The sequence below is a fragment of the Papio anubis genome, chromosome 17, assembly GCF_008728515.1.
Source record: "Papio anubis isolate 15944 chromosome 17, Panubis1.0, whole genome shotgun sequence".
In the NCBI taxonomy this organism is placed as follows: domain Eukaryota; kingdom Metazoa; phylum Chordata; class Mammalia; order Primates; family Cercopithecidae; genus Papio; species Papio anubis.
Genome location: NC_044992.1, coordinates 15,099,524 through 15,126,904, shown reverse-complemented (window position 1 = coordinate 15,126,904; position 27,381 = coordinate 15,099,524). Strand labels below are relative to the sequence as shown.

Here is a 27,381-nt window from a genome sequence, read left to right as displayed (position 1 = left end):
AAAAAAAAAAAAGAGGGGACAAATGATTGGTGCAGGCCAGGCCAGGGCCCACATTCCCATTTCCTGTTTTCCACACAGCTATGGAATGTCTGCTAACTCAGCACTTCAGTGGGGCATTGATGAAGGGCTGAGCACTCCCATGAACTGCTCTGAAAGGGTTAGCCATAGACAAGCAGGTATGAAACAATTCATGAGAGAAGAAAGGGTGGGAATGAGATAGGGAGGGAAAGAATGAGGAAGAAGTAAGCCACGTGGAAACCCAAGCAGACTCTATGCCTTCTGATTTCTACTGAAGCTGTAGAAAGGGCCAGGCAGGGCAACTACCTTTTCTTCCCCCTTCTCGGAGAGATCGGAGGCCCTGTGGCATGCAGGTGGACCAGTTTGGCCTCCAGTACCAGGTCACTCTGAAAAGGGGATTAAAAGTTAAGCACACTTGTCCGTTAATACTGGAGAAAACACTGACAATGGTCTGGACTGGGAGTAGCCAGTCGTGGCTGGAGACATGAAAACCATGGAATTAAATTCCAGAACTCTGATAGAAGTCTGTGTGACTTTGTGTGGTCTGAAAAGCTACTTTTTTTTTTTTTTTCAATTTTTAAGAAGGACCCAAAATATAAGGACTTCAATGACAGGACAGCCATTCATCTTTCCGCATCTCATAGTGCTGTGGGATAATTAAGGAATCAGAGAGACTGAGGGGTTGAGGAGGATAGTTATTTATTATTTAGGTGCACTGGCCCAGTCAGATTAACATCCAAAAAGACTGAGCCCTGAACAGAGTCCGGTTACCTTTTAAGCATTTTGTGGGGTGTGGGGAGATCTGTGCAGGGGGAAGCATATTACAGATGCAAGAAACAAAGACAGTTATTCAATTAAGACATGCAGTACATAATTTACTCTTCAAGGAAAAAACATGTTTTACAACTTGAGTTTATCTGCCTAGTGACCTTGTAGCTGCACAGCTGGAGAAACAGGGTCTTCACAATGCCTGGGAAAGGGAGAGATAAGGCTCACTGGCCACAGACAAACAGGCAGTTAATTTTTAAAGGACTTCAGCTCTTTCTCTTCCTCAAGGGGAATTGGGTTTTCTTACATACAATGAGTTTTTGGTTACACGTTCTTGGATTTATTTTAATTCCTGTTCCAATAGAACTGGACCTGAGGCAGCTAGGAATAGGATGCATGTTTCTGACCCTGGCCAGGATCAGAAAGCAGGAAACCTCTCCTGAGGGTCTTCAGCAGTGGAAGAGGGCAATCAGGACAGGGACAGTGAGGAAACATTACATCGCTAAAAACAGCTACTTATGCGTATTCTATACATGGTTGAAAATAAACAGCGCTGCGTCTGGAATGAATTTGTAAAGTCTTCTGTGCCTTCCAACTCTGAGTAGTCACTAGGTCTCTTGGATTTCTGAAAAGTCCTAGTCAGTGACAAGAAACATCCCTGTGTTTATCTAGTTTGATCCAAATCCTGTAGAACTCACCCCAGAGGTGCAGAGCCATAGGGAGTATAATATCTTGGAACCATCCTAATGCCTAATCCCTGGGGCTAGCTGGATCTGACCCCTCCCCCTCCATCCGATCTCTCTCTCTCCCATTCGCCTTCCAAATCCATTTGAGTTCAAATGTATCTGATTAAATAATCCCGGGGAAAACTGTAGAAAGCTCTAGGATATAGAATTTGGGGTCCAGGTACCCTGGAACAATCCTGGATTCCTTCGTATCCATTTGCAAACGCTAGGTACACTGTGTATCCCCATCCAGGGGTCATGCCTCACAGCTCCTTTCTTCTAAGGAACTGGAGGCTTCCAGTCTCATGCCCTGACCATGTGTTATAGGCTGAATTGCATCTCTTTCTCCTACAAATGTGTATGTTGAACTCCTTGCCCTTAGTACCTCAGATGTGACTGTATTTGGAGAGAAAGTCTTTAAACAGGCAGTTGAGGGTGGGCCATAATCTAGTCTCACTGGTGTCCTTAAGAGGAGATGAGGACACAGATGTGTACAAAGGGAAGACCATGGAAGACACGGGAGAAGCCACCTGCAAGCCAAGGAGAGAGGCCTCAGAAGAAAGCAGCCCTGCCAATGACTTGATCCAGCTTCTAGAACTGTGAGGAAATGCATTTCTGTTGTTGAAGCCAGCCAGTGTATGGTTCTTTGCTATGGAAGCCCTGGCAAACTCATACACCATGTGTCTTAGTGTGTTTGTGTTGCTGTAAAGGAATACATGAGGGGGTGGGGGTAATGTATAAAGAAAAGAGATCTTTTGGCTTTTTGCCAGGCTGTACAAGAAGCATGGTGCTGGCATCTGCTTCTGGTGAGGGCCTCAGGCCGCTTCCATCCTCAGGGGAAAGGGTAGGGGAGCTGGAGTGGGCAGGTCACATGGAGAGAGAGGAAGCAAGAGAGGGGGTGATGCCAGGCTCTTTTTAACAATCAGATCTCATGGCAGCTAATATTAATAGAACGAGAACTCACTCATCACTGTGGGGATGGCCCCGAGCCATTCATGAGGGATCTACCCCCATGACCCAAACACCTCCCACCAGGCCCCACCTCCAGTATTGGGGATCAAATCTCAACATGAGGTTTATGGGAACAAATGTCCCAACTATAACACATGTCTAGGAATGTTTTGTTAAGTGGGCAAAAGGGCTATTAACCTGAAGGGGCTGAATGGAGCATTCTGTGGAAGGAGACAAGTCTTCCCTGACCCTCCTGATCTCCACTGAGTACTCTCGTGACATTCATCTCCTGGAGTTCGACGGACATTACTGGAATGTTCAGGAAGATAATGTGGAAAGGTCAGCATCAGAAGCATGCATCCTGGCTGGGCACGGTGCCTGTAATCTAAGCACTTTGGGAGGCGGAGGCAGGCAGATCACCTGAGAATAAGGGTTTGAGACCAGCCTGGCCAACATAGAAACACTGTCTCTACTAATAATACAAAAATGAGCCAGGTGTGGTGGCAGGCGGCTGTAATCCCACCTACTCAGGAGATCCAGACAATCCTGGCTAACACAGTGAAACCCTGTCTCTACTAAAAATACTAAAAATACAAAAAAATTAGCCAGGCGTGGTGGCGGGCGCCTATAGTCCCAGCTACTCGGGAGGCTGAGGCAGGAGAATGGTGTGAACCTGGGAAGCAGAGCTTGCAGTGAGCCAAGATCACGCCACTGCACTCCAGCCTGGGTGACAGAGTGAGACTCCGTCTCATAAATAAATAAATAGGCCGGGCGCGGTGACTCACGCCTATAATCTCAGCACTTTGGGAGGCTGAGGCGGGTGGATCACAAGGTCAGGAGATCGAGACCATCTGGCGAACACGGTGAAACCCCATCTCTCCTAAAAATGCAAAAAATTAGCCGGGTGTGGTGGCGGGTGCCTGTAGTCCCAGCTACTCGGGAGGCCGAGGCAGGAAAATGGTGTGAACCCAGGAGGCGGAGCTTGCAGTGAGCCGAGATCGCGCCCCTGCACTCCAGACTGGACGACAGAGCCAGACTCTGTCTCAAAAATAAATAAATAAAATGAAAACAAAAATATATAGCTTGTCAGACCACACAAAGTCACACAGGCTTATAACAGAGCTCAGGAATCTCCAGTCCTTTCCAGAGCAGGCACAGAGACACGTGGTCTTCAGCAGAGCCTATAGGGTACAGATGATTCACATAAGAAGTTTCAGGGCTGGACCTGGGGAGGAAGCCTGAGCCTGAGCCGGCTGTCCTGAGCCTGAGTAATCTAGCTGCCTTGTCGTCATCACATCTGGCTGCCATCCAATGCCAGGACACAGTAATGAGAGACTGAGCTTCCTCTGGGAGGGAGGAAACAGTTAAAATCTTGCAGCAGCTGCAATCATCTAGGCGTGGTTCTCTTGTCTGACTTGGGCTGCACAGATCCTGGGCCAAGGGACAGAAGAAAGACAGCCCAGGAGCAGAGCCTCCCAGATGGCTGAATTGGATCTGATGGCTCCAGGGCCGCTGCCCGGGGCCACTGCTCAGCCCCCAGCCCTTCTCAGCCCACACTCTGTGTCTGCCAGCCCAGTGGAAGAAGAGGACATGGGCTCCTCAGAGAAGCTTGGTAGGGAGACAGAGGAACACGACAGCGACTCTGCAGAACAGGGGGATCCTGCTGGTGAGGGGAAGGAGGTCCTGTGTGACTTCTGCCTTGATGACACCAGAAGAGTGAAGGCGGTGAAGTCCTGTCTAACCTGCATGGTGAATTACTGTGAAGAGCACTTGCAGCCACATCAGGTGAACATGAAACTGCAAAGCCACCTGCTGACCGAGCCAGTGAAGGACCACAACTGGCGGTACTGCCCTGCCCACCACAGCCCACTGTCTGCCTTCTGCTGCCCTGATCAGCAGTGCATCTGCCAGGACTGTTGCCAGGAGCACAGTGGCCACACCATCGTCTCCCTGGATGCAGCCCGCAGGGATAAGGAGGTGAGTGCTTGGGGTCCATTCATCCATTTGGGAGAGGGCGGTGGGGGATGGTATGCCTGGCTGGCTGCAGCTGCTGGGTCCACTGACACCACTACTATGCGCTGAGCATACCTGAAAAAGACAGTCTCAGCGTCTGCCTGCTGGGTCAGTGTAAATATACATTGCACTTGGTTTTGGAAACTGTGGAGTAGGTTGCTCTGTCCCCATCTCTGTCCCACTGTCTCTGTGCGATCTCTGTCTGTGTCGCTGTCTCCTCCTGCTTGCTAGTTTCCTGCTGTGCCTTATACAGCTTTTGGTGATGTGTGTTTGGGTGGAGGGCGCAGAAGTTGTGGGGCTTAGGACGGTGATATGTCCCTCTGGCTGGATCTGCATGGCACATTCATTGTCAATTAATGAAATAAAACTTTGGCAGAAATTCAAGAGAAAACAACAACTCTTTCTCCTAGTTTCTCCTTTTCTCTTAACCCCAAACAAGAGACCAGTAGAACGGGCCCCTCTGGAGATAACAGGAAATCTAAGAGCTTGAAAAGTGCTAAGATAGCAGAGAATTTGAAACTTAGGTCCAGATATAATGTCACAGGTGGCTGAGGGAAAATAAAAGTTCCTCACCAGATGGAGGTATCAGGAGAGACTAAGAAACATTGTGCTCATAGCCTGTCATTTTTATTTCCATCAGATAAGGAAACTGTTTCTAGAACAACTCTTTTTTCTTTGCCCTAAAGCTAGATCCTGGAGAAGTTCCTGGAAATTGGCTTGGCACTTTATATGCTTTTTTTCTTCTACTTTGACTTTCAGCAAACACTTTTAGTTTTCAGTCGGGAAGTGTAGTTGACGTTTGTCCCACATTTCTTACATTCATCATCAAGGAAGTTCCCTGTTGACACTGCGTGCAGATGGCAGACCTATGGCCATTTCTTGGCAAATGTTCCCTGGCATCAAAGGAAAGAGGTTTCTGGGAAAGGGGGTCTACTTGCCAGGGCCCCTCCTCTCTGCCAATCCCTAGACATCGATTTTAGCTGGTGCTAGTGGGATTGTTCTGGAAACCTCTGTATTCCAGATGCCAATGAGTCACCGTTTCCGGCCCGGGAAGCCACTTGCCAAACTGTTTCCAGCGTTTCCAGGGTAGGGAGTGTCCCATCTGGAGGACAGGTAGATCAAAGGACAAAGCTCCATAGAGTTGAGGAAAACAGCCTTCATTAAGTATTGCCATGTGCTAAATGCTTTTTGTGGATTTTCTCACCCAATCTTCAAATAACTATGAAGTCATCTCATATCCTCATTATCTCCACCACACTTGTGCAAGCTCATAGTCGACTAAGTCACAGAGTGAGGAATGGAAGCCTCTGGGAAGCCATCCTACTGGAGAGACATGAAGAAAGGACAAAAAAATCACAACATTATACTCTTTTTTTTTGCACCAAAACCTGCCACACATATACAAGAATTTTATTATTTTTAACTGGAAAAGTGATGCATGAAGATGTTAAACAATAATCTCCACCAGCTGGGTGTGGTGGCTCACGCCTGTAATCCCAGCACTTTGGGAGGCCGAGGCGGGCGGATCGCGAGGTCAGGAGATCGAGACCATCCTGGCTAACACAGTGAAACTCCGTCTCTACTAAAAATACAAAAAATTAGCTGGGTGTGGTGGCACATACCTGTAGTCCCAGCTACTAGGGAGGCTGACGTAGGAGAATCACTTGAACCCGGGAGGCAGAGGTTGCAGTGAGCCAATATCAGGCCACTGCACTGCAGCCTGGTGACAGGGAGACTCCATCTCAAATAATAATAATAATAGCAATCTCCACCAAACAGTGCAATCGAATTTACTAGGAAAGGAGGGTCCCCAGTCCATCCCAGATCACCAAACCTCCCTCTTCTCCTCGAAGACTAATACTGTCTACACTTTCTTGTTTCCTTGCAGAAATGTTCTATGCCTGTACCAACAGAGATACAATGTAAATTTTAAATATAGGGCACCTAATGTATTACAGAGACGTTGGGTAATTGCAATTCCGAGCAGGAGGAGTTGTGTAGAGCACACGCAGAACTCTGAATTCAGACATCCTAGGAGATAAATGTATAAGGTAAAATGAGGACAACTGAGGAATGGGCTTGAGGGCAGTTTGGGGCTGAGAAGCAACATGGCTTTAGGTACAGTGCTAAAGCCCCATTCCCCAGACCCCTCTGCTTTCTGGTCTGCTTAAAAGAACTCTTGTCCTTCCCATCCTGTGTCCTTGTTTTCAGCTCGGAGAGCAAGTTTACTCTGTAAGTGTAGCCACACTCTAGGTGGCTTGTCCAAATCTTAGAAGCCAAAAGGTTTCTTGCAAGGAGCCCAGGAGACCAGCCTAGAAGACACAGTACGTTGACGAGGCTAAAGCCTCCACCAGGATGATTTTGAAAGTCATCAGACATAACTAAGGCTCCGGAAGCCCAATAGTCCTTTCAGCTAGCCCAGGCCTGCTGGAGTTACTCGCTGAAGGTCACTCTTTGGGTCGTGTGAAGGGCTAATTACTCAGGCAGTCATCCTGTGTATAGGAAACTGCAAACAGCAGGGTCAGCCATGAAGACCCAAAGTGGCTGAGATCCTGCTTAGGGTCCACAGAACGACTCATTTCTCAGTTAACCAAGTGAGCCCTTTCTGAAGTTCCTATGGTTTCTAGCCACATTAGTGGGCAGACACTGTGTGCTTGGAGAAGTGGGTGTTCTTTGATTGTCTTTTCTCTCCTGTTGAGCTTCCAGAGCCCGGCTATTTTTCATGGGGACCTCAGCACTTCCTTTGACCCAGCCCAGCATCTCCAGGCCCCTTTGGGGTTTTTTTTTTTTTTTTTTTTTTTTTTTTTGAGACGGAGTCTTGCTCTGTCGCCCAGGCTGGAGTGCAGTGGCATGATCTCTGCTCACTGCAAGCTCCGCCTCCCCGGTTCATGCTATTCTCCTGCCTCAGCCTCCCCAGTAACTGGGACTACAGGAGCCCGCCACCACGCCTGACTAATTTTTTGTATATTTAGTAGAGACGGGGTTTCACTGTGTTAGCCAGGACGGTCTCGATCTCCTGACCTGGTGTTCCGCCCACCTCTGCCTCCCAAAGTGCTGGGATTACAGGCGTGAGCCACCGTGCCCAGCCGCCCCTTTGGTTTTAAGAGCAGCTGGTCTTGCCTGCTGGCTGCCAAGTCTTCTCACCTTCTCTGAATCTCAGGCTTGCTATGTGGAAATGAGATCGTGTGTGTGTGTGAGTGTGTGTGTGTGTGTGTGTGTGTGTGTGTGTGTGTGTGTGTGTATAGGAAATCTGGACTCCTTCTATGACTGCCTTTCCTGTTTGTTCTGATCCATGAAGCAGGTATGGTTCTTTCGTGTTCCTCAGCCATATCAAATGTTACTAAGTGCTTCCTATCGCTAAGTGCTGGGCTGCACTGTCTCACCTCCAGGAGCTTGGACTCTAATCAAGAAGCCAAGACACACACCCTAACTCCACGGGGTACCAAGAGGCTGGCACAGTGCAGTTACTGCACCTTTGGAGCCAACCCTGGGAGCGAGGTCAGGGCAGGTTCCTAAAGCAGGAAGACCTGAGCTGAGCCTTGTCCTAGATCTTTGGAGAGCATTAATGCCAGGCCATGACACCGAACCTCCGCATCAGTCCCAGAAAGTTCAGGGCTGGATGCTGACTGCGGACACAGTCTCCATGGTGAGCAGGAGCCAAGTATCTAGAGCCAAAAGTATCCATGCTCATTTGGGGAGCAGTTAACTGGCATCACTCACAGCCTGTTTGCTGGCAGCCGAAAGGTGGATGATATGTGTATGTGGCCACTTGGGAAAGGAATTACTTGGGCTGGGAGCAGAGGCTCACACCTGTAATCCCAGCACTTTGGGAGGCCGAGGCAGGTGGATCGCCGAGGTCAGGAGTTCGAGACCAGCCTGACCAACATGGTGAAACCTTGTCTCTACTGAAAAAATACAAAAATTAGGCCGGACACGGTGGCTCACACCTATAATCCCAGCACTCTGGGAGGCCGAGGCAGGCGGATCACGAGGCCAGGAGATCGAGACCATCCTGGCTAACACGGTGAAACCCTGTCTCTACTAAAAATACAAAAAATTAGCCGGGCATGGTGGCAGGTGCCTGTAGTCCCAGCTACTTGGGAGGCTGAGGCAGGAGAATGGCATGAACCCGGGAGGCAGAGCTTGCAGTGAGCCGAGATCACACCACTGCACTCCAGCCTGAGAGACAGAGTGAGACTCTGTCTCAAATAATAATAATAATAATATTAAGTATTCACATAGTTCAGAGAACTACTGGAAAAGGAAAGCCATGAAGGCATCATTTAGTTAGAATCCAGCCCTCTGAGATGCTGAAAGCTAAGGTATGATCATGTCTGCAACTTACTTTTATATTGTTGGCCCCTCTCTCCCAAAAGGTAAATATGACAAATATTACAAATTTTTGAGTGGGCATGGTGGCTCATGCCTGCGATTCCAGCACTTTGGTAGGCCGAGGTGGGCAGAACACGAGGTCAGGAGATCGAGACCATCCTGGCCAACATAGTGAAACCCCGTCTCTAATAAATACAAAAAAAACTAGCCGAGCATGGTGGTGCATGCCTGTAGTCCCAGCTACTTGGGAGGCTGAGGCAGGAGAATTGTTCGAATCAGGGAGTTGGAGGTGCAGGGAGCCAAGATCGTGCCACAGCACTCCAGCCTGGCAACAGAGTAAGACTCCATCTCAAAAATAAAAAAAATAAAAAATAAAAAAAAGAAGAAGATAATATATTGTCATTTGCAGTTGATAAGACTGTCTACATAGAAAAACGAACTATTGGCCAGGCACGGTGGCTCACGCCTGTAATCCCAGCACTTTGGGAGGCCGAGGCGGTTGGATCATGAGGCCAGGAGATCGAGACCATCCTGGCTAACATGGTGAATCCCCATCTCTACTAAAAATATGAAAAACTAGCCGGGCATGGTGGTGGGCGCCTGTAGTCCCAGCTACTGGGGAGGCTGAGGCAGGAGAATGGCATGAACCCGGGATGCGGAGCTTGCAGTGAGCTGAAATTGCGCCACTGCGCTCTAGCCTGGGCGACAGAGTGAGACTCCGTCTCAAAAAAAAAAAATTAGCTGGGCACAGTGGCGGGTGCCTGTAATCCCAGCTACTCAGGAGGCTGAGGCAGGAGAATCGCTTGAACCTGGGAGGCAGAGGTTGCAGTGAGCTGAGATTGTGCCATTGTGCTCCAGCTTGGGTGACAGCAAGACTCCATCTCAAAAAAAAAAAAAAAAAAAAAAGAATTTCTTTCAGCCATTTTGAGGAATGCCCAGGACTCAGTATCACATAACTTGGTTTTTCTTATTCTCCCAGGCTGTAAGTATTTTGAGAGGGGGGAGTGTGTGTCTTATGTGACTGAGCTGGCATGTACTATATGTACTATGGTGAATTCTGACCAGCTGACCGAGGAATGCAGTCAGCATCCAGGTGAACGCTAGCACTGCCTTCTCTAGAAAGGCGAACCCTGCGTGCTTGGAATACAAAGGAAATGGCACAGTCTGGGATGTTCTTCTCTCTTCTCACTCCCCCTGTTCTTCCTATTTTTCATCTCTAACATGACCTGGCTGTCACTCTCTGTGTGCCACCTTTGCCTTGTAGTAGAAGGAACCCTTCTGTTAGCATATTGATGTAGTCTTGCACCAGATAAGAAGCTAAATGACTTGAATGGCTTGATAAAGCCCATGTGGCCAGGAAGTGGCCGGTCGCATAATATTCTGGACTCTAAATAGTGTGCCTTTGACACGTTTGTCATTGTCTTGCTGAAGCAGGCAGAGCTGTCTGTGCCCTGCCTTCCAGAGCTTTCTGTGCTCATGGGCACCACAGTACTGCCTCTGGGCAGGGTCCACCCTTACCTGAGATGTGTGTGTGGCTGACCTCTTGGGAAACCCTGAAGCCAGAGTCGGAGGCACCCCATCATTTTCTAGGAACGGGAATAACTGGAGAAACAAGTCTTGCAAAGTGGCTCCACCTTTTGAGGTAACTGGGAGTGCCTTTTCTTGGGGTGACTCACTCAGGAGGGTCCCCGATTGTGTGCTTAAGGAGTCCTTTTCTCTCCTTTTATGATAGTCTGCAAATAGCAGAGAGAAGCCCCTTTCTCTGGATGCTCCCTGGGTGCCTCCCTATGGCCCTGCTGCTGCCGACTGCTTTAACACATTCTTCTGTCCCTGCTGTTTAGATGCCATGTTGTAGGAGCCTGTTGCTAGGGTGTGTTCTGTTGTGTCTTCCACCACCTTTAAACAAGCAGCTCATGTTCCTTTTCTCTCCCCTGGAATGGATCACTGTGTAAGCCTTTTTCATAGGTTAAGAATCCAGGATTGCCCCCAAATAGGTGAGACCCACCCCCACTCCCCACTCCCAGGCATCAGGTCTCAGGTATCAAGGGTGAAAGGTCACTGGGGCCCCCTCAGCTCCACTCTGAGTGACCTGGAGCCTGAGCAAACATTTCCCGCCTTCTGCAGTGTCCTGGAGAGGCGAGTCCTCTGCCTGCAGCAACTTCCCTCCCCGGGGGCGCCTGGAATTCCCCGCCTCCGCCGTCTTCAGTGGAGAATGCAGAGACAGTTTATGCCCTCTGAGTTCTATTAGGGCATAATGACGCGCAGCTTTAAATGCAGATGGAAGCTATTAAAAGCAGTGAAAGCTATTCTTTTTTTTTTTTTTTTTTTCTTTTTCTGTATTGCCCTTGTGGAAGTAGGAAAGTGACAGGGTCTTTGAAGTTCGCAAAGGCTTAAGTGCGCCTTGGCATACCTCTTGGTGGAAGGTGTTTAGTGCATCCCAGGAGGCAAGATTGAAGCTGAGGCCAAAGCAGGCAAACCCGAGGTTCTTGGGCAGGCACTTGCCTGGGCTGGAAGGTCTGGCTCTGCCTTCGAATACAGAACATGAATGCAAAGCAGCCATGGTAGCAGGAGTAATAATGATGATGATGACGATGCTGGCACCCACTGACATTTATGGAGCTCATTAATAATGTCCCTGGTACTATACAAAGTCCTTATTGACATACGTTATCTCATTAGTCCATTTTTTCCTAATCCTATGAAGCAAACACTTTACTGATCCCCATCTCCCAAGTGAAGAAATGGAAGTTTAGAGATATTAAGTTCTGAAATAAACAGGCCAGGCACGGTGGCTCACACCTGTAATCCCAACACTTTGGGAGGCTGAGGTGGGCCGATCACGAGGTCGGGAGTTCGAGACCAGTGTGGCCAACATAGTGAAACCCTGTCTCTACTAAAAATACAAAAGTTAACTGGATGTGGCGGTGTGCACCTGTAATCCCAGCTACTCAGGAGGCTGAGGCGGGAGAATCGCGTGAACTCGGGAGGTGGTGGTTGTAGTGAGCCAAGATTGCGCCATTGCACTCCAGCCTGGGTGACAGTGTGAGACTCCGTCTTAAAAAAAAAAGAAACTTAGGTTTGGTCTCTGCCCCCATTTCCTGGCACCCAACAGCTCTTAGAACCCCCAGACTCTGAAGTGATAAGCGTCTGAATGCCGATGAGATGACTGGGTGACTGAGGGGGCTCCCGAGAGCCTCAGGATGGGGGCTAGTTGCCAAGGGAGCCAACCCTATGATTAAAGGGTTTGACTTCCAGCCCCATCTCCCCAGTCTCCTCCAGGGAGGGAAGTGAGGCTAAAGGTTGAGAGGCTCACCAATGGCCAATGATGTAATCAATCATGCCTGCATGATGAAGCCTCCATATAAACCCAAAAGGCGTCAGGCGCGGTGGTTCACACCTGTAATCCCAGCACTTTGGGAGGCTGGGGTGACAGGCAGATCATTTGAGTTCAGGAGTTCGAGACCAGCCTGACCAATATGGTAAAACCCTGTCACTACTAAAAATACAAAAAAAATTAGCCAGGTGTGGTGGCACATGCCTGTAGTCCCAGCTCCTTGGGAGGCTGAGGCAGGAGAATTGCTTGAACCCAGGAGACAGAGGTTGCAGTGAGTCGAGATCGCACTACTGCACTCCAGCCTGGGAGACAGAGCGAGACTCCATCTCAAAATAAACAAACAAACAAACAAACAAACCCAAAAGGCTGGGCTTCTGGGAGCTTCTGGATTGCTGAAGGAGTGGAAGTCCCTGGAGGGTGTGCACCCTGCACCTGGAGAGGGCATGGAGGTGTCACTTCCCTCCCACATCCCTTGCCCTGTGCATCTCTTCCATCTCCAAGTAGGGAGTGTCAGAATTGAGTTACATTTTAGGACACCCAGCTGATGTTGGAGAATGGCTTTGTGCAAGTGTTCTGTGTTGTGTGAGTATAAGACAAAGAAAGTTTGTTTTTCCTATTCATAAGTAAATTTGCCCAAATTCTCAACTGCTAAGTAAAAAAAATGTGGACTTCCCACCTGGCCATCTGGCTCCAACCCTGCACTGCCTATGAGGCTCTTGTGGGGTCAGCCTGGGCTCAACTCCATTGATGAACTTGGAAACACGACTTGATTTTATCACCTGTACATTTGAAATAATAATCGTGCTTACCTATGTTGACAAAAGGAGTCAAACTCTAAAATATTTGAAGATACTCATCCTGAGCCAAATATGGGAGACCAATGGTCTGTGACACAGCTCTCGGGAGACCCTGAGAACATGTGCCCAAGGTGGTTGGGGTACAGCCTCGTATACGTTTTAGGGAGACATGAGACATCAATCAAATATATGTAAGATGTAATTTGGTTTGGCCTGGGAAGGTGGGACAACTGGAAGCCAGGGCTTCCAGGTCATAAGTAAATTCAAAGATTTTCTGATTGGCAGTTGGTTGAAAGAGTCAAGTTATTGTCTAAAGACTTAGGAATGTCTGAGTTAAGATGAGAGGTGGTGGAAACCAAGGTTTTATCGTGTGGGTCAAGCCTCCAGGGAGGAGGTTTTGGAGAGAACAGATTGTAAATGTTTCTTATCAGACTGAAGGAGTCTGCTGTATCAGTAATTCCAAAAGGGAGGAGGTTATAATGAGCCATGTCTGACCCCCCCCTTCCCATCATGGCCTGAACTACTTTTTCAGGTTAACTTTGGAATGCCCTTTGCTGAGAGGAAGAATTCATTCAGATTGTTGGGGGTCTTAGGACTTTATTTCTGGTTTACAGCTAGTATGGGTATGGCAAGGATGGTGTGGGGTAATCCACAAAATGCTTGAAATGGTGAGCAGCATGGCATATGTGCTCACTGTATTTTTGCTGACTCATGCTGACTGCAGCCTCAGGAGGGCACAGGCTCACCGCTGACTCTTCATGCCTCCGGGCTGGTTTCTGAGATCAACCACAGAGGTTAAACTTCTGTCCAGGGAAGAAGGGTGAGGATGTCAGGGCCGGAGAATGCCTGGGTCCTTCTCTATGCATTGGGCTCCTTCCTCCTTAATTCTCTGCTGTCCACTTTTTAGGCTGAACTCCAGTGTACCCAGTTAGCCTTGGAGCGGAAACTCAAGTTGAATGAAAATGCCATCTCCAGGCTCCAGGCCAACCAAAAGTCTGTTCTGGTAAGACCAGCCTGGGTCAGCCAGGCCTTTCTGGGGGTGTGGGACATGGTACTGCATGCGTAACCTCCATTCCTGTAGGTTCCTCGGGGTTTCTCCACAAATGAGAATTGTAGATACAGTTGACTACACCATGGGGTAGCCTCACCTTGATGTCAGGATTTGTTATGAAATTAGTTTAAGTTTTAAACCTGGCAAGTGATTTGCTTTTTAATAATATAAATTAGAACCAAGATGAATCCTATAATAACAACATTCTTATTTCTACATTTGCATATGCTGTCTTGACAGGGTGTATGTGTGTGCGGGGCTGGGTGTTTAGTCAGAGGTCCAGAAATTATATGTAATCTTGGCTTCTTCCATTATATGAGTCTCACCAGTCCTATGACCTGGCAACTGGAAAAAAGGAGTTGAGAACTCAGGATTAGTGATGGTATTTGAGAAGGCCATGGTGTGCCAGGCTAAGTAGGCAGTAAGTGGTCTTCAGGTGGACTCTGAGGAGTTCTGCAAATGCCTCTCATCAGTGGCAAGCCAGTAACCACCACTCAGAAGAAAATGCAAAACAGGCTGGGCGCAGTGGCTCACACCTGTAATTCCAACACTTTGAGAGGCTGAGGCGGGCGGATCACTTGAGGTCAGGAGTTCGAGACCAGTCTGGCCAACATGGTGAAACCCCGACTCTACAAAAAAATACAAAAATTCGCCAGGCATGGTGGTGCGCGCCTGTAGTCCCAGTTACTCAGGAGACTGAGGTAGCAGAATCGCTTGAACCCAGGAGGCGGAGGCTGCCGCGAGCCAATTTTGCACCACTGCACTCCAGCCTGGGTAACAGAGTGAGACTCTGTTTCAAAAAAAGGGAGAGAGAATGCAAAACACCTACCCTGTGGAAGTGAATCAGCATTGTCATCTTTATATCCTGAGAATGAATGATTCCATCCATCCTCCATCCATCCATTCGTCTACCCCTAATGCATGTATTCGTTTCAACTTAAATTTTCACCTCCTGGGTGTTTACAACCAACTAGCTACTGAAGGATGAAACACCTCTTTCTTACCCACATAAGAAAGAAATATGCCATACCCATACCCATATTTTATTAAAGGAAGAAAGAGAATTATCCCTTTAAAGCCATATAAATCTTCAGAGATAATGGATTTCCAGGCTCAAGATAACCTGTAGAACCACATGGAGGGTCTTGTGTTTTCCAGCTCTTTAATTTTCGGACACTTTGATCCCTCCTCAGTTCTCATAAGTACATGACGACCAGGGGAGGTAGTTATTACAATAGCTACCATGCACAAGGGGCATGAAGATGACAAGACTTGTCTAGGGCTATCTAGATTGATGGAACAGGAGAACCTAGAGTTGTTGCTCCCTTGACCTAGGAATGACTCAGTATATTGACAGGCATGTACACCACCCTCAAATCTTTAAACCATTACCTGCTGGCTCCTTGGATGTGTTGAGGCCTCTCCTGTCTGTACTATTTCTGCTTTAGTAATGCAGTAAGTAATGCCCTTTGCACATTACATTTACATGCAAGAAAGAAGTGTTTCTCAATGGGAAGGTTTAGGAATGAGAGGCCAGGCCATAGCAGAAGTCAATCTCAATCCACCAATATCATCTGATGCCTCCCTTCCACCATCCTTCCTCAGGATGGCCTCAGTTGGGGCTGGGGGTGAGGATTTGGATCCTGAGTTTGTCTTTAGTCTCATGCCTCTTAGTCTTGTGGTATCATGCTTCTATGAGGAACCTATGGGTCGTAATTGTAGGCAGGATTCTGCTCCTTTCCTACAACACCCTCATGCTGGTTCCCATGCTGTGTCCTGCTCCTGCTTTCTGGAGGTGATCGGGAGTGGGCAGTGCAGGCAGGGAGTACTCTGTGGCCTCTGTGAGTCGTAGAGCCTGGACACCTGGAGCCTGAGTGGACATGAAGGGTGAGTAAGCCGGGGAACTAGGACACATTAGCTAACGCAGAGCGTAGATCAAACACTACCACCACTATTTGCCCCTGCTCCCAAATGGTTATAAGCAAAACTCTCCTGTCTTCCGAGGTAGATTTCTTCATCGTTACTTCTTTGCCATATGGAAATGTAATTTGACTTTTACATTTAAATCCAGTCGTGATTAATATCTCAGGATTTACAGTATTTACAGTGTCAAGGAGGCAACACCTGTAAACAGTTGGTTCAGGAATTGCTGGGAGGCTTGACCTCTTTCCCTCTTGGTTGCCTGCTCAGCAGCAGCCTGTGTATTTAGTCCATTATGGGCATAGGATGTTCCCCTAACTGGTGCCCACAGTGGACAAGGGGCTAGGCCCTGTCTCTCGTCGGGTCTTGGGAGGGGGCCGAACTTAAAGGTCCTTCCCTGCAACGTCCCCCCCAGCCACAGCCCATGGGCTGAAAGAAAGCTCAGCTGAACTCCTCGTGTGCCTCCCCAGCTCATCCTAGTGAATGTGCCAGGGCCCAGAGGGAGAGGTCAGGCTGTGCCAGCTAAGTGCTATACTGCAGACACATGGATCCCCAACCCTGGGCCCTACTTCGAGGCAGTGTGGACTGGTGGTCAAAGGGATGGACTCCAGAGACCAGCAGTCTGGGTTCAAACCTTGGCTGTGTGATCTTGGGCAAATCAGTCCATTTATCACTGTCTCAGTTTCCTTATTTAAGAAATAGAGACCCTAATAGCACCTGCCTTTTAGGGTTGCCAGGAGAACAGTGCCTGGCACATAGTAAGAACTTACTACATGTTGGTTGTTTTTATGATTATTGTTATATAATTAGAAGAGTGACCAGGCTGGCAGCAGAGGGTCCTCATTCCCAGGAGAGTGGGAAGAGGGAGAGAGGTGAAGTGTCAGAGGGCTGCAAAGCCTACGCCTGGCAGAACCCCAGGCAGCAGGTTTGCCACCTGGAGGGACTGGGTGGGGCCCAGGTAGCTTTCCTGGATCTCAGGTCTTCACTCTTCAGATGGTGCTCTGAGCCTCCCATCCACAGTCCAGAGCCCATTCTCTGCCTGCCTCCTTCTCCACTATTGTCCCCACCTGCAGTCTCTCTGAGCAGCTGGCTCAGGTGCTGCTATTCCTCCTCCCAAGGGTGAGGGCCAGCCCTGAACAACAGGGCTCTGGTTTCCCAAATCGCCTCTCCTGCTGCCCTGGCTTCTCAACACCATCACCTGTCTAAAAGCTTTTCTTGGTGTGGACTGGAAGAATTTGGATAAAGTCTACCAACCCCACTCTTCCTTAATCCTGTTACCACAGTTTATTTGCTCCCAGCTCTGTCCAGCTACCTAACCTCAAGGAAGCCAACAGGTAATGGAAAAGTTGGCATAAAAATGAGAATGTAGGCCGGACGTGGTGGCTCACACCTGTAATCCCAGCACTTTGGGAGGCCAAGGCAGGCAAATTGCTTGAGACCAGGAGTTTGAGAACAGCCTGGGCAACATAGTAAGATCCTATCACTACAAAAAATACAAAAATTAGTTGGGCATGAAGGTATGCACCTATGGTCTCAGCTACTTGGGAGGCTGAGGTGGGAGGATCATTTGAGCTTGGGAGGTCAAAGCTGCAGTGAGCCGAGATTGTGCCACACCAACCTGGCAACAGAGGAGACTTTGTCTCAAAAAAAAAAAAAAAAAAAAAAAGAGAGAGAGAGACAGAGAATGTAGGGAGATTGTCTGTGTCTTCCCGCCATCCCCCTCCAGTAGGAATACCCCTTACTTTCTTTGTCCTGCTTATTCTTCCCTTTGCCACCAGACTGAAGACTGATCAGAGACCAGTCATTCTCGTGGACTGAATTCCTGAGCCAGGCAGAAGACCTCCTATCTGGTGTCATCATTTTTTCTTCCCATCTCCCTCCAAACCTATAGGCTCCCACCCAGCCTGGGCTCAGAATCCCATCTTTTCTGAGTCCTCTCCTTACTGTGCTCCCCTTTTTGATCCAGGTCTCATTCTCCCTCCCTCTCTCCTTCCTTGCCAGGGATGGGAGGTGCCCCTGAAGCCTCTGCCCAAGGATATCTGCTGTTTGACTCGCTTTGGAGCCCTGATGTTCAGAGCTGGCCCTTAACATTGGGAGGAGAAAGAGAAAACAGCACTTGGAGGGGAGCTTAGAAAGTCTCAGATGGGATAGGACTGGAGTGCAGTGCCTTGATCTCGGCTCACTGCAAGCTCCGCCTCTCAGGTTCACGCCATTCTCCCACCTCAGCCTCCTGAGTAGCTGGGACTACAGGGGCCCACCACCACGCCCAGCTAATTTTTTGTATTTTTAGTAGAGTCGGGGTTTCACCGTGTTAGCCAGGATGGTCTCGATCTCCTGACCTGGTGATCCGCCCGCCTCGGCCTCCTAAAGTGCTGGGATTACAGGCGTGAGCAGCCACCACGCCCGGCCGTCTGTACCAATTCTCAAGAATACCAGAGAAGAGGAAACCTTCAGAACTTGGAAGGATGTTGTAAACATGATATTGATCGAGGCATTCACAGAGGATGCTCACCATGCAAATGAGTCCACATGCATATGCCCTATCGTTCAAACCCTTAATGTTTCTCACATGGGTTTTCTTTTATGTTTTATTTGAATGTTACATTCTGTTCTGCATATACATGCTTGTCCTGGAATTGCGTGGGTGCCATGGTCATCTACACGCTAAACATTTTGTGGTGATTCTGTATGTGGTAGAGACAGTATCATCTTAGACATGCATTTGGCTCTGATGGACTCAGTGTTCAGTTTAACCAGACATAATGAAATACTAACTCATGCTGATTATACAAAAAAAAAAAGCCAAATTCTTTACCTCTTGAAATACAACTATCAAGTAGACTGAGTACACGCATTGCTCTGGTAGGAAAATCAATTTCGGAAACTTGATTAACAATCCCAGAGTGTCAGGGTTGTGAGGGATCTCAGAGGTCATAGAGGAATTCACTCTCTCATCAAATGGATGAAGAGACCAAGTTAACAAGTAAATCCTTTTTCCAGGAACTTGGAATTCACATGAGAATAAAGGATTCCTTTTACAATAGGGAACTGCTCCCTAATATATGTTTCTCAAGTTGACATTTCTGTATGTTGAGCTTCTATCAAGTTGGACGCCTCACTAAGAAGTGCTTGGCTGCCTTCCACCCCATCCCCCCACCAGGTGTCGGTGTCAGAGGTCAAAGCAGTGGCTGAAATGCAGTTTGGGGAACTCCTTGCTGCTGTGAGGAAGGCCCAGGCCAATGTGATGGTCTTCTTAGAGGAGAAGGAGCAAGCCGCGCTGAGCCAGGCTAACGGCATCAAGGCCCACCTGGAGTACAGGAGTGCCGAGATGGAGAAGAACAAGCAGGAGCTGGAGAGGATGGCGGCCATCAGCAACACTGTCCAGTTCCTGGAGGTATGGGGGGTGAGGGAGCGGAGGCATCCCACAGCTGCCTCACGAAGCACCCTCGCTTTGCTAGGCCCATGGCCATCTGTGAATGGAACTGTTTTTTGTTCAATGCTGTGCACAGGGAGCTGTGGGAACAGAGAGAAGCAGATTCTTCATTCAGCAGAGTATAGGAGGGGTAGGGAGGGAGGACTGCTCAGAGCAGGGAAGCTTGAAGCAGGTCCTAGAAGATGAGTCAGGTTCAACGTGCAGTATGTTCCAGGTAGAGGGAACAACACAGGCAAAGGCAGAGAGGTTTGAGGAAGCACAGCTGACTTGGGGAACCAAGGTATTTTAACAAGGGTGGAGTCTGGGGTGCTGGGTGCAGAGTGATGAGGCTGGCACGGCCAGGCAGGTGTCTGTCTGGGAAGGGCTTCAGATGGGAGAGTGATGAGAGTCAGTGAGTATGTTTTATAAACCGCTCCAGCAGTCCACTGCATGGAGGTTTGCTTGGTAGGGATGAGACTGGAGCCCTGCTGCTTTTCAGAGAGGGCTGTGGCTGGAGTAATTGAGGAAGGCTCAGAAGAGGAAATGCTTTTCATTACAGTGTATCATTAGACATTAAACTGTAAGCCATTGGAACCAGGAAATACTTTTCATTACAATGTATCATTAGAAATTAAAACATAAGCCATTGGAACCAGATCTGAAGAACAAGTAACCTTTCAGGGAAGGAACACTAGGTTGGGAGTAAACTACAACATCCTGAATGGGTCACTAAACAGGTCTGTAACAGCTCTTAACATCCCTGGGTCTCAAATTTCTCATTTATCAACAAGCCCACTGGAGTATATAATTCAGAAGCCTCCATCCAAGCTCTGATATTCTGAAATACAATTTTTTTCTTGCTTCCATTTGTGAAAAAATTCTTTGCTAGTTACAAAAACAGATGTTTATTGTGAAAAACTTGGAAAATACAAAAAAAGAAGAAAAAAATTATCCATAATCCCAATACACAAATACAACATAATTAACTTTTGAATGAGTAAAAGAGAAACAGAGAAAGACAGACAAAAACCCCAACAGAGTTTCTCTCTTTCTGTCAGTTTCTTTGCTTTTCAATATCAAAACACAAAGAAAATATGAACAACCATTTAATAGCCATTTGGCTTCCCACCTCACAAGTTTCCCTTAAGATCTACCCAAAGAGTATACAAATTATTTCTCTTTTCTCCTTTTGTAACTTTATTTATTTATTTATTTATGTTTTGTTTTTTGAGATGGAGTCTTGCTCTGTCACTCAGGCTGGAGTGCAGTGATGCGATCTTGGCTCACTGCAACCTCCTCCTCCCGGATACAAGCAATTCTCTGTCTCAGCCTCCCGAGCAGCTGGGATTACAGGCGCCTGCCACCACGCCTGGCTAATTTTTTTTTTATTTTTAGTAGAGATGGGATTTTACCATCTTGGCCAGGCTGGTCTCAAACTCCTGACCTTGTGATCCACCTGCCTCGGCCTCCCGAAGTGCTGGGATTGCAGGCGTGAGCCACCGTGCCCAGCCTATAACTTTATTTTTTAACATAAAAGACTTTAATACATATAAAATAAATTTTAGTATAAGATAACTTACTTATTGGCCAGGCATGGTGGCTCACGCCTATAATCCCAGCACTTTGGGAGGCCATGGCTGGCAGATCATGAGGTCAGGAGTTTGAGACCAGCCTGACCAACATGGTGAAATCCTGTCTCTACTAAAAATAAAAAAAATTAGCCAGGCACGGTGGCGCGCACCTGTAGTCCCAGCCACTCGAGAGGCTGAGGCAGGAGAATCACTTGAACCCGAGAGGCAGAGGTTGCAGTGAGCTGAGATTGCGCCATTGCATTCCAGCCTAGGTGATAAAGCAAGACTATGTCTCAAAAAAAAAAAAAAAAAAGATAACTTACTTATTTTGGCAAAAGATAACATTTCCCCCAAAATTGTTGGTTAGGCGTTCAAAACAACATTTATTGAATAACTTATCCTTCTCCCACTGATTTAAAATGCTACTTTTGTCATGTACAGTATATAGCATTAAAATGTTGAATTACCCTTTTCTCTGTCAGTTCTCTGGTTTTGATTTCCATGGCTCTATCTAATCATTTTCATACAACTGTTTTCATTACTATGTTTTCTGCTATACCTGGTCTGCTCTTTAATGCTTCAGTTGTAGCTGAAGTTTGATACTATGTTATATCTGAAAGCATCTTTCCTGATCACACCTTGTTTTGAAACTTACATGAAACTATGTGATTATCTGTGTGAAGATACTTTCCAAATACTAAAGCAAGGTACAAGAATTATAGGAATTTATGCATTGGATGAAATTGACAAGGAAGAGGCAGCACTCCTGCCTGAGAGCTCCTCCATTTTCTACCATGGCTTGTGTTTGAATTGTCAAAAAACAAGTATTGACGGAATTAACAAAGCAAGAATGTTCTTTATTTTTTGGTCCCTAGTCTGGACTGTGTATTGGAGCTGTTGATGGCCATCTAGTACATCTTGATTTTTAAAAGCCCACTTTCTCACTTAGTTTTTTAAAATCCCACTTATTCTGAGGGTCTAGCAGCTAGAAAAGTGCTTTCTATTTTGTTAGACCCCGAGCTTGACACTTTACATGTACTTTCTTTGTTAAGGACATGTTACTGTCAGCCCATTTGACAGATGCAAAAAGTGACTTAATGAGGAGAGAAGCCTAAGTTTAGAAATACAGAAACCACAGCAAGTTCTGCTGTTTCCTTTTCTGCAGGAGTACTGCAAGTTTAAGAACACTGAAGACATCACTTTCCCTAGTGTTTACATAGGGCTGAAGGATAAACTCTCCGGCATCCGCAAAGTTATCACGGACTCCACTGTACACTTAATCCAGTTGCTGGAGAACTATAAGGAAAAGCTCCAGGAGTTTGCCAAGGAAGGTGAGATGCATTCTGGGCCATGGACTATAGTGGGTGTGTCTCTAGCAGTAGATGATGGGAAGGTGAGAGAGAGTCAGGGATGGGAGGATGAAATCAGGGGAATGTCTCATTTTCTTTTCTTTTCTTTTCTTTTGTGTGTGTGTGTGTGTGTGTGTGTGTGTGTGTGTGAGACAGTGTGTTGCTCTGTCACCCAGGCTGGAGTGCAATGGCGCGATCTTGGCTCACCGCAACCTCCACCTCCTGGGTTCAACAGATTCTTCTGCCTCAGCCTCCCTAGTAGCTGGGATTACAGGCACCTGGCTAATTTTTGTATTTTTAGTAGAGATGGGGTTCCAACATGTTGGTCAGGCTGGTCTCGAACTCCTGACCTCAAATGATCCGCCCGCCGCGGCCTCCCAAAGTGCTGAGATTACAGGTGTAAGCCACTGCGCCCAGCCAAATGTCTCATTTTCAAAGCCATCCTTCAGACAGGGTGTGTTACTAATGGACTCTCATCTTGATGATTTTCTTCTACAGTTGAGACCCAGAGAAGGAGAATTAGTCATGCTTATATTATGCCATCAGCTGGCATTTCTATGACTAGCTTCCCAGGTTGCTGATGCCTATACTTTTAAGTTAAGTCCAAGACAGTCTGGATCACTTTTTCAGTGGTTTATGCCTTACCTATGAAAGAAATGTAGTCTATTGAGCGTATTTCTGTGAAACATTTCTAGGCTTCAGTCCCTTCTTTCCCCAGGAAGTCCAGGGAAGGGTGGCTGGGAAGTCCTGATTTGCAGATTCTCCTGACCACCTGGACAGGTGTGCATTCACAACTCTCTGATTTTCTAGAGGAGTATGACATCAGAACTCAAGTGTCTGCCGTTGTTCAGCGTAAATATTGGACTTCCAAACCTGAGCCCAGCACCAGGGAACAGTTCCTCCAATGTAAGTTGTGAACGGCACCCCCTTCTCCATTGTTGATATCAGTGCAGTGCTTTGCTAAGTAAGAACCGTCATCTCTCATCTAGGTTTCAGGTTCTTACAACTTCATGTCTATCCCTAAATCATATGCTTCTTAAAATTTAATTTAAACAATTTTTTAACTTTTCATTTTGAAATAATATGAAACTTACAAAAATATTACAGAAATAGGACAAAGAATTCCCATATATCTTTCACTCAGTTTCTCCTAATGGTAACATGTTACATAACTACAATACATTGATCAAAACCAGGGAATTAACATTGCTACAATGCTGTCAACTAATCTACAGAATTTATTCAGCTCTCACCAACTCTTTCATCAATGCCCTTTTTTCTGGCCCAAAGTCCAATCCAAGGTCACAGATGTTTCCATGTCTTCTTAGTCCCCTTCAATCTGGATCAGTCTTTCAATCCTTGTGTTTCATGACCATAGCACTTTGAAGAGTCCTGGCTAGTTACCTGGTGGTTCATTTCCATGTATGACTTGGCCAGAATTGCATAACTCATTGACCTGTCATTAAGTGGTATTGACTTGGTCCATTAGCATTTTTAAAACACTGCACAGTTGACCCTCGAACAAGGTGGGAGTTGGGATCCCAATCCCTCATATTGTTGAACATTCATCTGTAGCTTTTGATTCCTCAAGAACTTAACTAGTAATAGCCTTCTGTTAATTGACATAAACAGTCAAGACATATTTTGCACGTTTACATATATATATGTAGACATATATATGTATGTATGTATGTGTGTTTTTTGAGAAAGGGTCCCACTCTATTGCTCAGGCTGAGATGCAGTGGCTTGATCATGGCTCACTGCAGTCTTGACCTCCCACATTCAAGCAATCCTCCTCCCTCAGTCTCCTGAATAGCCATAGGCACATGCCACCACATCTGGCTAATTTAAAGAAAAATTTTTTTAATAATTGTAGAAATGGAGCCTTGCTGTGTTGCCCAGGCTGGTCTCAAACTGTTGGCCTCAAGTGATTCTCCCATCTCAGCTTCCCGAAGTGTTGGCATAAGCCTCTGCACCCAGTGAGAACTTTTTAAGTTATGGAATTTTAAAAATAGCCTTTAATATGCTAATTCATTTGGCAAGCGTATACTGAGCGTCTTCTCTGAGCTAGAGAAGAATCCCATGCAAAATGCTCAGCTCATAGATTAGAGGGAGGACAAGCGGAAAACAAATACTCACATGAATATATTATTACAAATGGGGAGGGGTGCCAAGTTTAAAAAGCCATGGTGCTCTGAGAGAGAGTGATTTAGAGTCACAAAGGGCCTCTTCAAGGACATGAACTTTCGGTTGTAGCCTGAATGGATCAGTAGGAATCACCAGACTCAAGGTAGGGCGTGATCACATCTTGGAGGGAACAGGTTGTACCAAAGGCTCAAAGAGGATTGAGTGCTGAGTAGGTCTGAGATCAGCATGGTGGGAATGTAGCAATCAAGGGAGAGAGTCAGAGACACAGGAAAGGACCAGGGATGCGGGGCCTGGTAGGCCAGGGCGAGGGGTTCCTGCTTTATTGTAAGAGCAAGGGGCACCACGAAAGGGTTTTAAGCTGGAACAACATGACTGGCCTCAGCCTACAGCTCGAAATAAGCAGCACAGCTCTGTTGTGGAGAAGCTCTTGAAGTGGGCAAGAGATCAGCGAATGACCAGTCAGGAACCCATTGCACGAGTCCAAGTGAGACGAGTGCTGGCTTAGGTTGGGGGTGAAGCACGGGGCTGGAGAGAAGTGGTAGAATCCATAGGAGTTGCTGCTGCCTGTGTGTGTGGTGAGGATGGGAGATGAGGGTGAGGGCAAAACAAATGTCAAAAATGACATAGAGCTTGACTTAAGCAATGGGGTGCTTGAGACCCTGTTATTCTTTGGGAGTGGGAGGAGAACAGGAGGGCATGTTTGAGAGTTCTTCATGCTCCATTTGATCCATTCATTCATTTTTAAGATGTTTTTCAAATATTTTGAAAAATGAATGAATGGATCAAATGTGGGTATAGGAGTACCTGCTTCCCCAAACACTTGGCAACACTGGGTAGGATAATGCCAGGCGTTCAATACATGTTTGTTGAATGATTGAATGAATGAATGAGTAAATTAATATATTTCTTCATTCAGTTCATCAAATAATATCATCAATGTCAAGCAATTTGAGCTTCATAAGGGAAGGGAGTAGATGATTTGTGCTCTCTGTTTTCCGGTCTTCACTCACCTCTTTGCCTAGGGAAACAGCAGCCTGGGTAAATAGAGAACAGAGAAATGGATGTTTTCTCATATGTGCTTTGGAGCCCAGCTGGGTTTAAACTGTTCGTCTGAATCAGCTGTCAGTTCCTGAACCACTCTCCTGCCTTCTGTGTCTCCTCAGATGCTCATGACATCACGTTCGACCCGGACACAGCACACAGGTATCTCCGGCTGCAGGAGGACAACCGCAAGGTCACCAACACCACGCCCTGGGAGCACTCCTACCCGGACCTCCCCAGCAGGTTCCTGCACTGGCGGCAAGTGCTGTCCCAGCAGAGTCTGTACCTGCATAGGTACTATTTTGAGGTGGAGATCTTCGGGGCAGGCACCTACATTGGTCTGACCTGCAAAGGCATCGACCGGAAAGGGGAGGAGCGCAACAGTTGCATTTCCGGAAACAACTTTTCCTGGAGCCTCCAATGGAATGGGAAGGAGTTCACAGCCTGGCACAGTGACATGGAGACCCCGCTTAAAGCCGGACCTTTCCGGAGGCTCGGGGTCTATGTCGACTTCCCAGGAGGGATCCTTTCCTTCTATGGCGTAGAGCATGATGCCATGACTCTGGTTCACAAGTTTGCCTGCAAGTTTTCAGAGCCAGTCTATGCTGCCTTCTGGCTTTCCAAGAAGGAAAACGCCATCCGGATTGTAGATCTGGGAGAGGAACCCAAGAAGCCAGCACCATCCTTGGTGGAGACTAATCCCTAGACTCCAGGAGCCATATCCCAGACCTTTGCCAGCCACAGTGATGGAATTTGCATTTTAGGGTGATTTGGGGGCAGAAATAACTGCTGATGGTAGCTGGCTTTTGAAATCCTCTGGGTCTCTGAATGAGAACATTCTCCAGCTGCTCTCTTTTGCTCCGTATGGTGCTGTTCTGTATACGTTTGTAGTAATTCTTTTTTTTTTTTTTTTTTTGAGATGGAGTCTCGCACTGTCGCCCGGGCTGGAGTGCAGTGGTGCGGTCTTGGCTCACTGTAATCTCCGCCTCCCAGGTTGAAGCAATTCTCCTGCCTCAGCCTCCTGAGTAGCTGGGATTATAGGCGCCCGCCACCATGCCCGGCTAATTTTTTGTATTTTTAGTAGAGACGGAGTTTGACCATGTTGGCCAGGCAGGTCTCAAACTCCTGACCTCGTGATTCACCTGCCTCGGCCTCCCAAAGTGCTGGGATTACAGGCGTGAGCCACCGCGCCCGGCCTGTTTGTAGTAATTTTTAGGCACCAAATCTCCCTCATTTTCTAGTGCCATTCTCCTGTCTGTTCAGATAAACGTCACACTGTGCCTCGAATGGATGACCAGGAACCTTCAGAGTGGCTGAAAAGAGTGCAGAGTTATCATGATAAATTGCTAACTTGTGTATTTCCTATGTGCTAGATACTGTCCTTGTGCTTTCTGCACGTTAACTCAGTCCTCACAGAACACCCGTTGGGTAGATGCTCATATCATCCTTTTTTTGCAGATGGAGAAACTGTCCGGGGCAGTTAGCTAATTTGTTCAAGGTCACTCTGGTCACATGGTGACTGAGTGGCAGAGCTGAGATTCAAGTCTGGGTAGAATGACACTGGACTTTTTAACCACCACATCATATTGTCTTCCTTATTACATCATGCACATTGTATGGAATAAAGTGCATAGCAGAGAAACTTCTTGAAGTTTGCAAATCCACGCACATCTGACGCAGCCATCCCGCCATGCACTGGCTCACTGGCTCACTGCCTCACACAGCAGCCCTTTCTATTTGGGGACAGCAAGGATTAGAAGAAATGTCTTAGCAGAGTCTTGAGTTTTAGTCCCTGTGACCTCTGAAAAGGGGTCCTACTCCTCTCCTCTAAAGTAACCTCGAGTTTGTGGACTTGTGTGATTTCTCATTCAAAGAATGAGGTGCTTCAAGAACTGTCACGTAATCTCCACGCCCCAGATGTTCTTGTTTGCATATTAAATTTTCCACCTTC

General features: G+C 47.2%; 1 protein-coding gene across 4 annotated transcripts in view; it reads left to right on the top strand.

Annotated features, from left to right (window-relative positions):
* TRIM16 (tripartite motif containing 16) overlaps positions 1–27,076 on the top strand; it is a 28,276-nt gene extending 1,200 nt beyond the window's left edge. The window contains exons 2-7 of one of the 4 annotated variants that reach the window (XM_031657382.1): positions 3,996–4,439; positions 13,846–13,941; positions 19,070–19,303; positions 22,058–22,223; positions 23,052–23,147; positions 25,553–27,076. In XM_031657382.1, coding sequence (XP_031513242.1) covers positions 3,996–4,439; positions 13,846–13,941; positions 19,070–19,303; positions 22,058–22,223; positions 23,052–23,147; positions 25,553–26,136 — 1,620 coding nt within the window. In that variant the 3' untranslated portion in view covers positions 26,137–27,076. Of the gene's footprint in view, positions 1–3,462; positions 4,440–6,180; positions 6,527–13,845; positions 13,942–19,069; positions 19,304–22,057; positions 22,224–23,051; positions 23,148–25,552 lie in introns of those variants that run through there. The other 3 variants (XM_017950363.3, XM_009189719.4, XM_021928748.2) reach the window with 3 other exon arrangements.
* Positions 27,077–27,381: the final 305 nt, after the last annotated feature.